This window comes from Drosophila subpulchrella, chromosome 3L, assembly GCF_014743375.2.
Source record: "Drosophila subpulchrella strain 33 F10 #4 breed RU33 chromosome 3L, RU_Dsub_v1.1 Primary Assembly, whole genome shotgun sequence".
Taxonomy (NCBI): domain Eukaryota; kingdom Metazoa; phylum Arthropoda; class Insecta; order Diptera; family Drosophilidae; genus Drosophila; species Drosophila subpulchrella.
This window is the reverse complement of record NC_050612.1, coordinates 8,781,990-8,797,806: the sequence shown is the minus strand read 5'-3', so window position 1 is coordinate 8,797,806 and position 15,817 is coordinate 8,781,990. Positions and strand designations below refer to the sequence as shown.

Genomic DNA, 15,817 nt, shown 5'->3' with positions numbered 1-15,817 from the left:
ATAGGTTTTGGCCAGGAGTCGGGTAGCACACGGAATGGGAGGTCGGGTGACGGATGGGTCAGAGCCATCTTTGGGATTTTTCCAAGGCCTACGGGGATGGGAATGTGTGGAAACACGCCTTTTATTTAACTTTAATACCTCTTAATTAGTAAAACAATTTAGAACCAATCTCTTTAAGGCCTTCTTAAGAAAATAAAAGTACATGTAGTTGTAGTTTCGTTTATTAGTTTCCATACTCAGCATAATCAATTAGGTACAATTCGTTCATTAGGTAATACTGCTTAACATTTGAGACACAAACTAGACACAGACACGTACACTTATCGAGAACATTTTGGGTAACGCACATACATTTGGGTATATTTCTCTGTTTAGCTACTACGAGTAGATATTTCTGTATATAAAATAACAATGGCTATCGAACGTCCTCTATCGTAATTCACTGCGACAATTCTTGTACTTATTGTATGTGTAAATCGACCTTTGGTTGGGTTTGCGTTGCCTTGGGATATGTTTCAGTTTAAATGGCTTCAGATTCGATTCCTTTTGTTTGGTGGGGTGTGGTTTTGCGGTTCGATACGATACGAAAATATGCATTTGAGATATAGATATATATATAGGGTTTCATCTTCATTCTTGATCTGGGGGCAACAGTTGTCGCGGAGCAACGAGAGTTCAACAGAGGCTAGCGTAAACTTTGTAAGAGTGCAACAATCTAGGGGTGCGCAGAGCACATAAGAGGCACATTAGTTATTTGAGCAACAATAGCATAGAGACTAGAGTGTTAGACAGCTGTGAGTATCCAATATGCTAGGTACCATTACCATCCGGTACTTTGGCATTTGTCAGGAAAAAAATATCTTTATATCTATACAAAAGGGTGGAACGAATTTCTTTCTAAAAGATTGGGTAGTTCCCTTGGGTTTCGTCTTTAAAATCATGACCTAAATAACCTTGGGGTTAGTCAATATATTTACAAGAACCATGCCACATATTTTTAAGAACGGGCGATCTCACTTTTAAGTTTCCAAAACTTAATGAACATTATCTTTGATAACTTAACCCCTTGAGAATTTAAATCAACCTTAGAATAGAATAATTACAAGAAAATAAGATCTGGATAAAAGATTAATAAACCTCATGCAAATACTTTGTTAATGAATAAAATTCTAGATATTAAAATACTCAGAAATCGCACCATTTCAAGGACTTTCAAAGAGTTCCACACCATTGTACATGCAATATAAAAATCCGATCCGAAAAACCTCACTTGGTTCGGGGAGAAATTTTAGAGTGGCAATCACAAAATCGTGGTCACGGTCACGGGCAGCCCGTCGGCATTCACGGCCTGCTCCGACTGCACCCGGGTACCGAAGCTCTCCACACTGGTGGCCTTGCTGAGATCGATGGCCGGCACATCCTCGTCGTAGTCGGAGGCCAGCTCCTCCTCGGCCAGGTAGCTGCACTTGGTGCTGGGCACCGCCTTCGCCGGGTGCTGCTCCTGCTCGTGGTAGAAGTGGGTGCGGTCCATGTAGATGATCCCGTCATCCGTGTCGTCGTCGGTGTGGCAGACCGGATAGTGGCCGTAGCCCGCCTCGCACTGGTAGGGATTCGACTTGACGTGCACGTTCCGGCAGCTGCCGCCGCAGTTCTGGTGACTCTCGGCATCCCCGCCATTGGCCCCATAGCACTGACCCCGGTGCAGCGAGTGACCCACCGAGTGCCCGCCCGCGGAGTGACCTCCCGAATGGGCGTTCACTTGACCCACGCCAGCCGCCGCGCTGCTGGAGTGGGCCACTGACTGCTAGATGTGCGAGTGGGAGCGGGCTATCGAGAGCGAGTAGGGACTGAGGTCCTTCTGTATCCGCATCGAGTCGTAGATGGGGAACTCGCAGCACAGGATGAACTTCAGGGCACTGGGCACCTCCACGTAGACGGCGGGAGGCACTGGGATCAGCGGCGAGGTCGAGGCCTTGTACTTCCGGTACTCCAGTTGGCTGGAAAAAAAACAGAGGAGAATATTAAATCATTTGAAAAATATTCAGCTCTATAAGTTATTAATGAACTATTTAAAGTCAGTGGAGTTTACTTCTCAAAAAGCTCTTATTTTTAATGTAACTAAAAATATTTACTTATTTTTTAAAAGCTTTGCTATCCACTTTTTAGCTAATAAGAATTTAAAGAACTATGTTGTGTTTATTAATTTTTTTAGAAGTCATCGACTTTATGCCCAATTAACATTTTTAACCTTGATTACTAAAAATATTGTTGATACTTACTCTTTGTATTTTTCATCGGCACTACGTTCCCGCAGCGGAATCCCGGACAAAAAAAGGATGATCATCGTGGTGAAAATGGGCGAGGCAATTGCCACCCACTCATGGCCACTGATCACATTCAGCGAAATGGCAAAGATGCCCCACCAGATGACCACTTCGCCAAAATAGTTGGGATGCCGCGACACGCTCCAAAGGCCTTTGGGGAATTACATATAAAAACGTATATTTAAGAATATTTTTAATGACTTACCATCATTGCAGAACTTGCCCTGATTGGCCGGATCCTGGCGGAATGAGAACTTCTGCAGATCTGCATAGGTCTCCGCCAGCAGGCCAACGATAAACATACCCGTTCCCGTGGAGTCCAATGTGGTCATGGTTTTTGGGGCACGCGGCTGCGAGTGGCGCGGTGAATTGATGATTATTACAGGCAGTGACACAATGTACACCCACACGGCCTAAAAATGGAATTAGGTTAAGATTTAAAATAAATAATTAAGAACTAAAATTTATAACTCAATGGGTTCATACTGTAAAGCTTTTAGGAACTCTTTACCTTTAAAAAGTCCTTATAACGACTATGGAAAACGATGGCTTTTAAAACATTTAGCCAAGATAAATATCATCATTGAAGGATGTTTTATATAACAAAGTTTTTGAAATCCCTTCGCCTGATAAAATGTATTTTAAATTCTTAAATTCTTTTAAACTCTGTTTTTTAATATTTTAAAGCTGCAATGTGTGATTGAACTCATAATTTTTTATTTTACCCAATGTTAAGCTTAAATTATGTTTTCCATGCGATTTTAAGATTTTAAACCCTCTCTTACTTTACCAAAGGGCCAAAAAAGAAAAATTCACTGCAGTACTCAAGCAGATACATCAAATTGAAGTCCAATTCAGCATGCACTTTTCCATTTTGGCACTTTATTGCAGATTGCAATGCCAGTATTTTCGACTGGCAACAAGTGATTGGAATTGGGGGAAAATGCGAAATAAATGGAGACAAAACGATGGCGGGACATGCCACATGCAGCACGCCAACGCCAACCTCATCACCATCGCCATCGCCATCGCCGGCAGCACCACATACAATGAAGGCCGGACGGACTGCCACCACCCACTTGGCACCCATGACCAACCAGCAACACCACCCACACCCACCCACTGAACGTTTAGTTGGTGCCGCCCACATGTGCCATGTCAATCGGCCCGAGAGAATGGCGCTTTAATTGTTGGTCGGTCTGGGTGTGGGCCACATTGAGATTACCATTTCCATCCATGTCGCTCGCTCGGTCGACAGGTGCTGAAATATGAAATATTCAAAACCTTTGCGCACGTGTCAATTAGTGACAGTTTGATTGATTTTCCACCTCCAAGTTGAAGGTTCTGTCATTGAGAGTCGAATATTGAAAAGTGGTTGACGCCATAGATTGGTCGGGCTTTAGTCCCCCTGCACCTTGCAACGCCCCACCAGAACTCACCTGGAAGGTCCAGAAGACCGCGTAGCGAATGATGTTACGGCGGGTATCCTCGAACTGCTTATCGCGACCCAACTTTATTATACGATATAGCAAATATCCGGACAGCCGTGCTCCCCACAGGCAAACGAAGAAGGTGACCATCAGCTGGCGACTGTCATAGGCCTGAAAATTAGGTTAACATGATTAAAAATTACAAAATTCAGCAAACTAAAAAGAGATGTTTCGAGTACTATAATAAGTTCACTTAAAAATTCAAGTATTAAATGATCTCAATTTGAGAATTCCTCTTCTCACTTATTCGAGAGGATATGTTCTTGATTGATTGTTGTTCCTTGGTGATTCCTTTTCTGTAGTTTTTTATAATTCAGAGGGATAAACCTAGGTTTAGTAGAGTTAATTCTTACTTAAACGAAACTTATAGACTAAGTGTATATTCTCGAAGAAGTGGGCCATGCTCATGCCGTTGAAATATGTTTTTGGGCAATAAACTTTACAGTGTGGTGGTATCATGGCAATAAACATTTAGTGTTCGCCGGAGATATATTGCGCCCGAAATCGAGAAAGGCTCGGCTAAAGTTCGAGTTCAAGGCTCAGCTCGGTATCCTTGGACAGGAAACAACTCTCGTAACTATTTTAAGATCCCCACAATAACAAAAGCCATTTTCCTCACCTAGGGTATCTAGCAATTCGTCCCCACCCCTCCGCAACTGCAGAAATTCATTGCCCAACGAGCAATTTGCACGAATTTTCTGTTTTTGCAGCGTCAGAGGAGAACTTTTTGTATTTTTTAGTGGATATTTTATTTTACAAAACCACTTTCGGTGGTCATGCAAATTTTGCATAAATAAAGCGGGGCACGCACGAGTGCTAGCGGTCTATGCTCCGCCCAGCCAGCCCAAAAGTGACCGCGGGCAGTGGGGTTCGGTTCAATAATGAATGAGTCGACTGCAGTTTGCATATTTATAAGCGGCATTGACGGGGCAACTGAATCCGAAATGCATTTCGCATGGATGAGGAGCAGGAGCAGGAGCAGGCCGCTCGTCAAACGTCGTCATGAAAAATGCAGGAAAAATTGTTAAATTGCTTTGTCAATGGCAGTGAACAGGCGGCTCATGACCGTAACCGCCAGCCAAGGCGAGGTCATGGGCTGTGGGAAGGGCGCTTTATAGCCAAATGGGTTTGTTGTATCGCTGGGCTGACTTGATTGCCTATTTTGTCAGTTGATTGAGCTGCCTTTCAGCCAGGGACTTAAGCTATTTTATCGCTCGATTTATTAAGCGAGACTGAACGGCGATAAACCATCGACAGGCGACTGCATACAGCGGCAGTAAAGCATTTTTATGGCCATCGCACAGCTGCAATGCTGCACTACTGCAGTACAGGCAACAACAGCCACAAGCAGTGGCAGCACTTCCGTTTCCGCCTGACGTCCTGCGTCCGCCATTTTCCTTTCCCGACATAAAACCAATTTTGCCTTGCGTTTGCTAACTGTACGAAATTTAATTTTAATTTACGATCGATATTCAAATTCGTTAGTGCCACAGAATTGTGGGTAGCAAAGATTTATTGAACATTCGAAGAGAATTGATGTCTCGATTTCAACTTCTTTGTTTGCTTTGTACACGTGTGGGTGTTCAAATTAAAAGCACATAAATGTGTGTGGCCGTAGAGATTTTTCCCTTGATTGTTTGTTTTGCACGCGAATTGGTTTTATCAAGCAAAGACCAACAGCAGATAGGAAAGAATTTATTTCTCAATTTGTATCTGTTGTGCCGGGCGAATCGCTATAAGCCCTTAACAAGCTTTCATGGGCTATTCAGTAAATCGATACATTGTGTGGCGTTTAAGACTGGCAAACTGAAACAAAAGCTGTAACGGGCTTTAACGAAAGGAAATTTCCATTAAATACTACACATTTTATTTGTTAAAGGACTTAATGATCGCAAATAGATGCGTTTCTTGTTAATTAAAATAAAATAGCCTCAAGTGAGCAAGTGTCAGCAGTTAAGATAAGTAAACAGGACAATAGCGCATGACAACGAAAATTGAAACAAACGTGTAAAGACTCTCATATTTCACTCTATAATTAGGGTAATCTTAATTAAAATCTCTTGAAGAGATGTTAATGAATCGAAAATGAGCGTTCAATTTTAATTATATTTAAAGCGCCTGCGGTGGAATGTGTCGGCACTAAAGATAAATGGAGTTGTGTTTGGGGTTCATAATTTATGTCTTTAACACAACATTTTAAAGAAAATTAAGTTTTAAAATAATTATTAATGCTTAAAATGTATTGCTAGTACTATTTTTGCTTTTCTGTTTCTTAAAAAATAAAAATTGTAAGGAAGTTAGATGGTGTCTGCATGGATTATCCTTTGAGCGTATTATGGGCTTAGTAATGGGCTGTCAGTCTCTGTTTAAGGTAAACATTATTTTCCTTTATAGCATGCTGCTTAACTGCGAATCTGCCCATCAAGTCCAATTAATTAATTATAAATTGTGGGCTATCTTAGAGTGGATTGATATGCTTTCAAGCTGCCGCAAATAGCGTTAGTTAGCTGCTTAGGCAGTTGGATGATAGCCCGGCGGAAGGACACGCCGACGGACGGATTGAGGACCCTCACGATGCCAAGGTCATGCTCAGCCAGAAGGACCCCACATCCACATCCACATCCACATTCACACAGACACTGACTACGGATAGAACAACAAATGGAACAGCAGCAAACAACGAGAAACAACAGCTGAAATGTGGGCCTCGGTGGGCGTAACCTTTTGTTTGTCGGCAATGGATGTTTGGCTCTGTGTGGGTCTGTGATGTCTATGTCTGTATCTGTGTCGGCGTGCGTATGCAAAACTCAGTTTTCAATGTCAGCAGCCGAAACCACCAACCACCACCCACTACACGGCACCCAAAACCACCCACTACAGCAGCAGCCCCTTCACGCCCAGTTGGGTGACATGTTTATGGTCACGCTTCAAGTTCACAGAATTTAATTTTATGAAAAAAAGTATGGTTCAGTGAAAGCTAACGAGCTACTAAACAAAATGGCTCATAAATTATGCATTGTTTAAATTTCAAATAAAGCAATACTTTATTTTAGCATAGCAGATGCGATATATTTGAGTTTTTCAAATGTATGCAATTCATTGAGTTTTATTCTGTTTGACAAAACTGTTTGGTGATTTATGATTATTTATTGTCGGCATTGGGGAAAAGCCAATTTTAAACCAAGGCTGTCTGAATAAAATGTTTATTATTACCATTTTTAGTCTGCCCCCTAAATGATATATCTCTAAAGTTTCGTTATTTTGTTAAATACTGTTCAAATATACAGAAAATGTGTTTCAATTCCTTTTTGACATCTAAACTTTATTTAAAAGATATATCGTTGAATATCTCTAGTAAATATTAAAGACACATCATCTCTTGATAAACTTAAGTTTAAAAGGACGCATTTTCGTGTTCTTAGCTATATCGAATGGTCGTTGTAGTTACTATTATATTTGAAATAAATTCAGTCAGTTAATCCAACTTTATGCAATGTATCTAATAGTATCTGAAAGATACTATCTAGCCACAAAATAAAAGGAAAACATAACATTTTATGCCAGTGTCATATGGCTATTTGGCTTAATTGTCATATCTGAAAACTGGTCCGTTTATTATCTTGGCAAATTAAACATATTTTCAAATTAAAATTATTCAAATGTAATTTTAAAATTAGTTATTAGTTATTATAAGTTTAAAATAGCTTGAGAGTAGTATCTCCTAAAATTCCACTCACCTTCGATGGTCGATCGATTTGGCCGAGGAAGAAGGTCAGCAGGGAGATGATGATGAAGTTCACGCCGCCGGCAAAGTCGGTCAGCTTGTCCATCTGGAGAATGGAGTTGATCAGGAAGAAGACCAGCTGCAGAGAGCCCACCACGATGGCGCTGATGGCGAAGTGATCGTAGTCCAGTACATTTACGGCCATTGTGACGGTGCTTTTGCTGGTCTCAGCTTACTACTTTCACCTTTCACCTGGCCTTTCACCGCTCACTTTCGCCCAGTCCAGTCCGGTGCAGTCCAGTCTTTTGTGGACGGGTCGGCAACAGGTGCTCGTCCTCCTCCTGCTGTCTGTTCTTTAATATTACAAAATGTTTTGCCTTCACATCGCTTCACTCACACCTCCTCCTCCTCCAAAAGTGTCTGTGCCACTCCCCCCGCCCACAGAGCTTTACATGCTGCGGTGGGTGGGTGGCTGAGTGGTTGGCTCAGTGGGTGGTGAGGCCTGGTGGGTGGTTTGCCGTTGGCTGCCAGCCAAGGAGCCTCTTTTTTTGGGGCCGCTTGTTGATTACGTATTTATGTGATGATTGTTTATTTGGGGTCGCCTCTGCAAAGTGCAATAAATAATGCAATTTGTATATGCTGTGGCAGCTGCAAGTTATTTGCTAAATGAAAACTTAATTCAATTTCCCACGCTCAGCGGCACGCAAAGAGCATCCTTCTCCCCCGCAGAAGCCCGCAGTTTTCCCCCCTATCCCCCCATGCTATTTAAATAGATTTGAGCCAAACCACCTCGACATGGCAACAATCTCAAGCCGTTTTTGCGAGTCTGTGTGAATTGAGCCGGCAAATCGTTGGCAAAACGGAGACTAGAGCAACATGCTATTCTGGGCAGGGTTGTGGAAAAAGGGGTAAATCCTATCTCAAAAAATAAAAAAATGAAACAAAAACCATTTCATAATAAGATTTCCACTGGAAGCTCAATCCAAAATCCTTTTGTTAAACATACAAAAGCAGAAAACTCTTTACTTAAAGGAAGTACTATAGAATATCTTACATTTTACTTAATTAGAATATGCGAACTCTCTATTAAAAGGAGTAAATACCAAATACTTGACTTTGAATATTTTAGAGGTACCAATTGGAATTAATTAAAGATTTAAATCGAACCACCTTTCTAAAATATATCATATTTTATATTAGGTTCAAAACGCTTTCATAAATATTAACCACTTTTTACAAAATTTAAAAAAACAATTGTCAGGATTAATTCCACTGACGTACTAAGAATTTCGTGCTTACTATATGTATTGTATCTTACAATTTTCATATCTAGAACAGAAATATTAAAGAACAAATTCAACTTAAAAATGTAAGTACGAAAATGTTAAAGTTCTATACCGTTTGGTCACATATTTGTTTGGGTGTAGCTTCTAATCAAGTTACACTAATTAGAAATTCAACAACTTAATTAGAGAGCTTAGTGTTCTTGGGCGTTGAATACCCAATCAAAAGCCTAATCGAATTATGTTGAAAGCTTCTTATCGAAGGTCCCTCTAAGCCTGTTGAACCCCAAATGTGTTTACCTAATAAAGAATTAATCAAACCTAAGGGTGAATCCTTTTCACCCCTTGAAAGAAATCCTGCTTAGGCCTCTGATCCTGGCCATAAGTGTGTGCTGAAATGGTTTATATGGCACATGCTCGAGCTGGCTGGTTTAACTTCTTGAGTCTTTATTTGCCTCTTGGGCCTGACTGCATTTGCACTGCTCTCGCTTTGGGCCCTCGACTATCCAAATATCCACACACTTGCCCCTTCAATGATCCTTGGACGGGGCCACATTTCCAGCCTGCATAAATAATTAACAGACCGAAATGGTTATCTATGATGCAGTCTGCAAATCTGGTCCGCACAAGTACGCTACAATTTATGGTGCTTCTGGTTGGAGAGCCACAGGGAATCGATTTTCAGACGGGTTTATTTTAAGGGATCCGGGGTCTGTGGTCTGGGGAGGCTGTCCAAAATTTACTGTCGACGGATTAGCTGCGTTTGAAATGCCCGTTGAAATGTGTTGATTGTGATGTGGTTTTCTGGTTGTTTCGCTCTTTAATTGCAACTCAATTAAATAAACATTTTATGGATTATCAGACATTTTAATCATTTCAGTTGAATTGCTTTTTCATTTGATTGACTTATGCTTAATTGCATATTTTAATTGACTCACTTGAGTAAAAACATCTTAATGGGACTTTTAATAGTTTTAAACTAACTTAAGTTTTAACTTTTAATGAAAATAATTTTACTATTGTGCAATTAAAAAGTTCGCTTGCATTTATTCGTTTTTATTAAGTCATTCAAATTGCATTTATTCTCTTAGTTGCAACTACTTAATGATTTAAGTGGAAATGAAAGTTTATGACAGCTGTCAAAACTTTTAACCGCCGAAAAGTTTCTATCGAATTCCGCGACTTTTGCTCAACGTGTTATAATCTGCATTTTAAATTAATTTTTAGTTGATTACAAAACCACTACTTACCGTCCAATTAAAAACCGAGTGGTGGAATTAGTTCTACTACATTAAATTCTAAAATGAATTAATGAATTTTGCATGGCGTTTGCACATTCACCGTGAAAGGATTACCAATATATTTTGTGTGCTTTGCGAGTATGTAATTGCAATCGTTTGTGACATTTCAAAACCCGTGAAAAGCAGAAAAGTAAGAAAATGCAAATTGGACCTTGCTTTTCGCTAATTGGCGCTGTCGAGCCCACAAGCCAAGCTAATCCTATTCGCAGGAAATTCCTCGGGGCCCTCAAATGTATGCAACACTTTTTGTTCCTCGCATTTTGCCAAAGAAATGCATCAGCATTGCACATTCATTAAAGCAACACCCGCGGCGCATTCAAGGCCCAAAAACAAAAGCAGCAACCGTGTTAAACTTGTGTCACCTGCTGAAAAAAAAGAATATGTACACCTTGGTGTATGCAAATGTGTAGTCAGTCAGCTGTGCTGTTGCCACTTGGCTTGCTCCCCGCCTGTTGTCATTGTTGCTGTTGTTTGGGTTCCTTTGAGTTATATTTACACCAAGAAAAATGTTATCTGTATATACTTGATCAAATTAAAGAGTTTACCTATGTCTACCTATGTAAGCATGACAAAGTCTAGTAATTCTTTATGTAAGATATTATTACACTTTAAAAATGTAAAGACAAATATTTCCTTACCAAAGATAACCTACGAAACTTGATTTTGTCTTAGTTTTGTATGTAACACAGTAGATAAACGTATATTGTGTACATAACTAATAAATATTTTAGAAGGTAATATTGGTTAAGGGACCTAATATTATAAACGTTATAATACAAACTAGCCGTATTATTTAAAAACTCTTGAAGATGATGCATTGTGTTTGAGCAATAAATACTTATATATATTTGTTTGTATCTGAATCAGAATGTGAATACAGTTTCATTTCCGTAGCTCTAACGTACCTAACTCTAAGTTTCTATAAGTCGAACTAATTTTATAAAAAAAATGTATTCTGAAACTCAAAGTCTCTATAACTCTAATTTGTTTTACTGGCAGTAGAGAGTATAATTAAAATAAATTATTATAAAGTGTATTATATAACTAGAAGTCTTCGTAACTCCCATTTGCTTGATGATTTGGCCCCGGAAATCACCTATATATTTATCCTGAGTCCAACAACTTAGGAGGTTTCTCATAAAAACGCAGTTTCTTTCAGTGTACTTAACATTGCTTGGCAACGCGTGGCAGAGTCTCCGGAGTGCGGGACTGGGAATGGGAATCCGGGCGGACAGGGGTTACCCGTAGCCGCAAGACATTGACAAGGTGTCTGCCAGGCTGTCACTCACACTCACCGCAACTCACTGCAGTTGTTTGTTGTTTTCCCAGGGCGGTGGTCTGTGTGTGTGTGTGTGTGGAGCAAAGCTCAGGAGTGAATTTGCATATACGACAAGGGGCAGGTCCCCTCTTACCACACCCACAAATAGTTTTTCCCCAAGCTGTGCCCACTTTTAAACGCATTTTCGCGTGCTTTGCATTTTTCGCCAGCGTCGTTTGCCATTGTCGCCACCTTCTTGTGGGCATTAAGGAATGCCAACTGCGCTGGCTTTTTCTCCACAATTGAGCAAGAAAAGCCAATTTCGATGGGTTTGTAGCTAATATATTTTGACATATGGACTTTGCACATGAAGTGAAAAGATTTGCCAAAAAATGGAAGCCAAGAAACTTTTATTTCCAACCTTGAAACTCATGACTTTGAACTTTTTGTCACGTTTCAGAGTGGACCTGTTTAAGATGATGTCTTTGATGCATTATTCGTAAACTTGAAGGGTAAGACAAGTTAGAAAACATTTTATGTGATGTCTAAAAAGTCATTGACCTAAGCTCTTTAAATAAAATCTATTGATCAATTTTAAAAGTTAGCTTTGTGTTGTTAAATCTTAAATTTTTTTAACTTTAAAACCCATTTAAATGCTTTATATTTTTGCTTACACTAATAACATAATTAGTAATAAATCTATTTAAAATTATTCAATGGTTAGCACTTTAGTTTTTCTGTGTTAATGTAAACCCTAAGAGTTCAAAGTAATTAAAGAGTAAAAATGGGTCAAACCCCTTTGAAACGCTAGTTTCACACCTTCTCCCTGGCACTTACATGTGTTCTTCATGGGGATAGAAAATCCAGACCAAATTGAAAATAACCCTAAAACTATTACAAAACATTTCACGGTCGGGCCAAGACGATTCTCGATTTTCCGCGCGCGACTACCATTTTCCGCTGAAAGTATTTGTTTTCCTGTGGGCCGTGGGTGTGCAGGTCGTGTTTGCAAGTGCTCTTGGCACTGAAATTGCAGCCATGTAATGGAATTGGCTGCGGTTCAACGGTGCGTATGATTAACTTTATGGCAGCGGCAAAGCGGAGGGACTAAAGAACTTTCATTTAGCGAGCTGCAAATTGCCCTGCTGGGCTGTGCGATATACCATTTACCCCGACTGCCTGTTTTGCCGTTTATGCTAATTGTTGTCATAGTTTCGGAATTCCGAAAAGTGACCTCAAAGTGACAGTGGCAATTAGGCATCTGCCGCGATTTTCAGTTTGTGTTGACGTTATTGATTGCCTGCCGGATGTCGCTCGCATTTAATAGTGTTTGACTTTGCTTGCTAGCGACAAAACCTAATTTAATTATACCATTCCGACCACCACTTACTGCATCAACATGCAGTTTACCCCAATAATTGGTAGTGGTATCACGTTTGCTGCTTCCGACAGAACAAGTGCCTAAAGTGGTAATTAATTCGTTGATATCTCTTTACATGACATTTTTGGTTTTGGATTGAAAATCTATTTTAAGTTCCGAAATTCAAGTTTTATTTTCCATTAGTAGTGTCAGAGAAATCTTTTTTGACTAAGTTTCAATCAAAGTTAATGTCTCAGTATCATTAAAGTCGGTTCAAACTCAATTGACTAGATCTTCGGAGGAACTACATACCTTTAAATTAATATTTTTTAATAATTATACAATTTAATTAACCTATTTTACTTAAAGTCTCATTTTCGAGCTGCTTATTATACCCGTTACTCGTAGAGTAAAAGGGTATACTAGATTCGTCGGAAAGTATGTAACAGGCAGAAGGAAGCGTTTCCGACCCCATAAAGTATATATATTCTTGGTCAGGATCACTAGCCGAGTCGATCTAGCCATGTCCGTCTGTCCGTCTGTCTGTCCGGATGAACGCTGAGATCTTGGAAACTATGAGAGCTAGGCTATTGAGATTTGGCGAGCAGATTCCTGAGCTTCTTACGCAGCGCAAGTTTGTTTCAGTAGAGTGCCACGCCCACTCTAACGCCCACAAACCGCCCAAAACTGTGGCTTCTACAGTTTTGATGCTAGAGTAAAAACTTAAACTGAAATGAATTGTTCTCATCAATACCTATCGATTGACCCAAAAAAAAGTTTGCCACGCCCACTCTAACGCCCACAAACCGCCCACAAACTTCAAAAAATCGTAAATATGAACGCGGATATCTCGGAAACTATCAAAGATAGAGTATTGGGATTTCAGATTTAGATTCCGTAGCCTTGTGCGCAGCGCAAGTTTGTTACGCAAATATGCCACGCCCACTCTAACGCTTACAAACCGCCCAAGCCTTTGGCGCCCACAATTTGTATGCTAGATTAAAAATTTTATCTGAAATGTATTGGTCTCGTCAATGCCTATCGATTGATCCAAAAAAAAATTTGCCACGCCTACCCTAACGCCCACAATGCTTAAATCTGTCTTCCGCCGGTAGGTGGCGCATTTAAATCTCGCTTTGCAGCTTGCATATCTCCATTTCCCTTTGGTCCCTTTAGCTGAGTAACGGGTATCTGATAGTCGAGGTACTCGACTATAGCGTTCTTCCTTGTTTTGCTTATTTTTCTGCCCTGACCCAAAATATTTAAGAAATTTAAAGCTAAAGCACTATGATATCATCAGCAGGACATTTCTGCTCTCGTTTTTTCTAATGTTTGCCCACACCAAGGATTCTGCTGTGTAATCCGACGAAATTGTTTTCCCCATGGCCCGGCAAAATGGAAATGTATTAACCTTAAATATTCATAAAGTGCAACTCATAGCCGGGGCAATTCAATAAACCCGTATCCATATTGAATTGACTGCCAGCAAAGGGAAATCTCCATAATGAATAACGCATTCTGTTTCGAAAGATTGGCACTTTATGTAATCCCAGAGAACATCGACGGAGGTGGAGGTGTATAGGTCGTGGGAATTGACTTAATATGGGCAGCATGGGCACCTTGAACTTCGACAGAGTTTGGCCAAGGACTTTTCCGGACGGGGAAGGCGACGAAGACGAGGACTCAACGGGTGGTCGCCTGAAGGAATATTGACGTTTTTTCAATTAAACCTAGCCACCAGGCACTTTGGCGGTTCTATTCATGGCTTTCAGTTGGTTCTATTTTTATGAGGGGGCGGGCAAACAAATGGGTCTGTGCCAGTGTCAATAGTGTAACTGAAGCTCTTCCAGCTGGCTATAGGTGTATATATACAAATATATAAGCTATATCCCATATCCTGTGGCTGATGAATAAATCGCCCAGTAGCTAAGCGGAAAAAACACGCGTACACACACGCACTGTTATGTACACCACAAGCACTTACACACACACACACACACACGTGCTTAGAAAGAGACATTAGAGAGTGTCTTGCGGGCAACTTTGTCCGCCTTTTTCCGCTTTTCTGCTTTTCCGCTTTCCCAGCGCTGACACAAGTGGGAAGTCAAGCAAGTTGGACACGCGCTAAGTTTTACAATTTCCCGCTGAAGGTCTCACCGCCCCCATTTCCTGCCCCGCCCCCCATTTATCCACTTGCCCCTGCCAAACAACTAACGCACATTTCCGTTTCCGCTTATGCCACAAAATGGCCAAAAGTGGCCGCCATTGATGGCCAGGTGATTAGTTACGATTTCGTTGGTTTTTTTTGTTTTCTGCGCCTCCGCTTAATTTCGCTCCTCGTTTTTATTGCTGCCACCGCAGCTTTTGTTGTGCTCGGTTGCAGCCAGCATCTACGAGGCGAAAACAAACGCACCAGCCGCCGCGCTTTTCTGATTTGGCAAACGGAAGGGACTCGAGCAACCGACGCAACAGACGACTCCGGGTGGACTGAAATTAACTTTCTCTTCTCCCGCAGCAGCAGCACAGTTTCTGCTGCAAGCTGGGAGAAAGCCTCTCTCCGAAAAACAGTGCGCAACTGCTTGCTGCGTTGCAAAGGCGCCAAATTTTTGAATGCCTTCATGTTTGTCAAAATCGTATTAAGCATTGTTATTATTTGTGATTACTAATTATCTTAATCATTCATGTTCCTAAAAGAAAAGACTACTCCTTACTATATTTAATATTACGATTTCTCTGAAATCAAATTTTTTATAAGCAACACTTAAAATTAAAAATATTACCTTTAGCTTAACAAAAAAATGAAAAAATTACAAAAAAAAATTACAAATCCTTTTTTCTATTATACATTCTATTCACTTCTATAAAGCTAAAATAAGTTCATCATTTTTGAATTAAGGCGCCATGTGTTTTTTTTCCGATCTGGTAGCACCAACATCTTTTCTAACAGAAATGTTAAAATGCAACGTTTTCTAACAGCGGCAGAATTTTCTCTGCTCTGCCACTGTTAGAAAACGTGCAATGTTTCAGTCGACTTCCACAAGAGGTCGCTAGAATCCATATGTCTGTATAGTGTATGT

At 40.4% G+C, this 15,817-nt stretch overlaps 1 protein-coding gene across 1 annotated transcript; it reads right to left on the bottom strand.

Annotated features, from left to right (window-relative positions):
- Positions 1-205: 205 nt before the first annotated feature.
- LOC119553509 lies at positions 206-15,217 on the bottom strand. Its single transcript, XM_037863932.1, is given in 6 exon segments — positions 206-1,997; positions 2,280-2,475; positions 2,530-2,737; positions 3,764-3,925; positions 7,552-8,142; positions 14,960-15,217. Coding segments are annotated over 5 exon segments (1,455 nt in total). The 5' UTR covers positions 7,744-8,142; positions 14,960-15,217; the 3' UTR covers positions 206-1,300.
- Between the last annotated feature and the right edge of the window lie 600 nt (positions 15,218-15,817).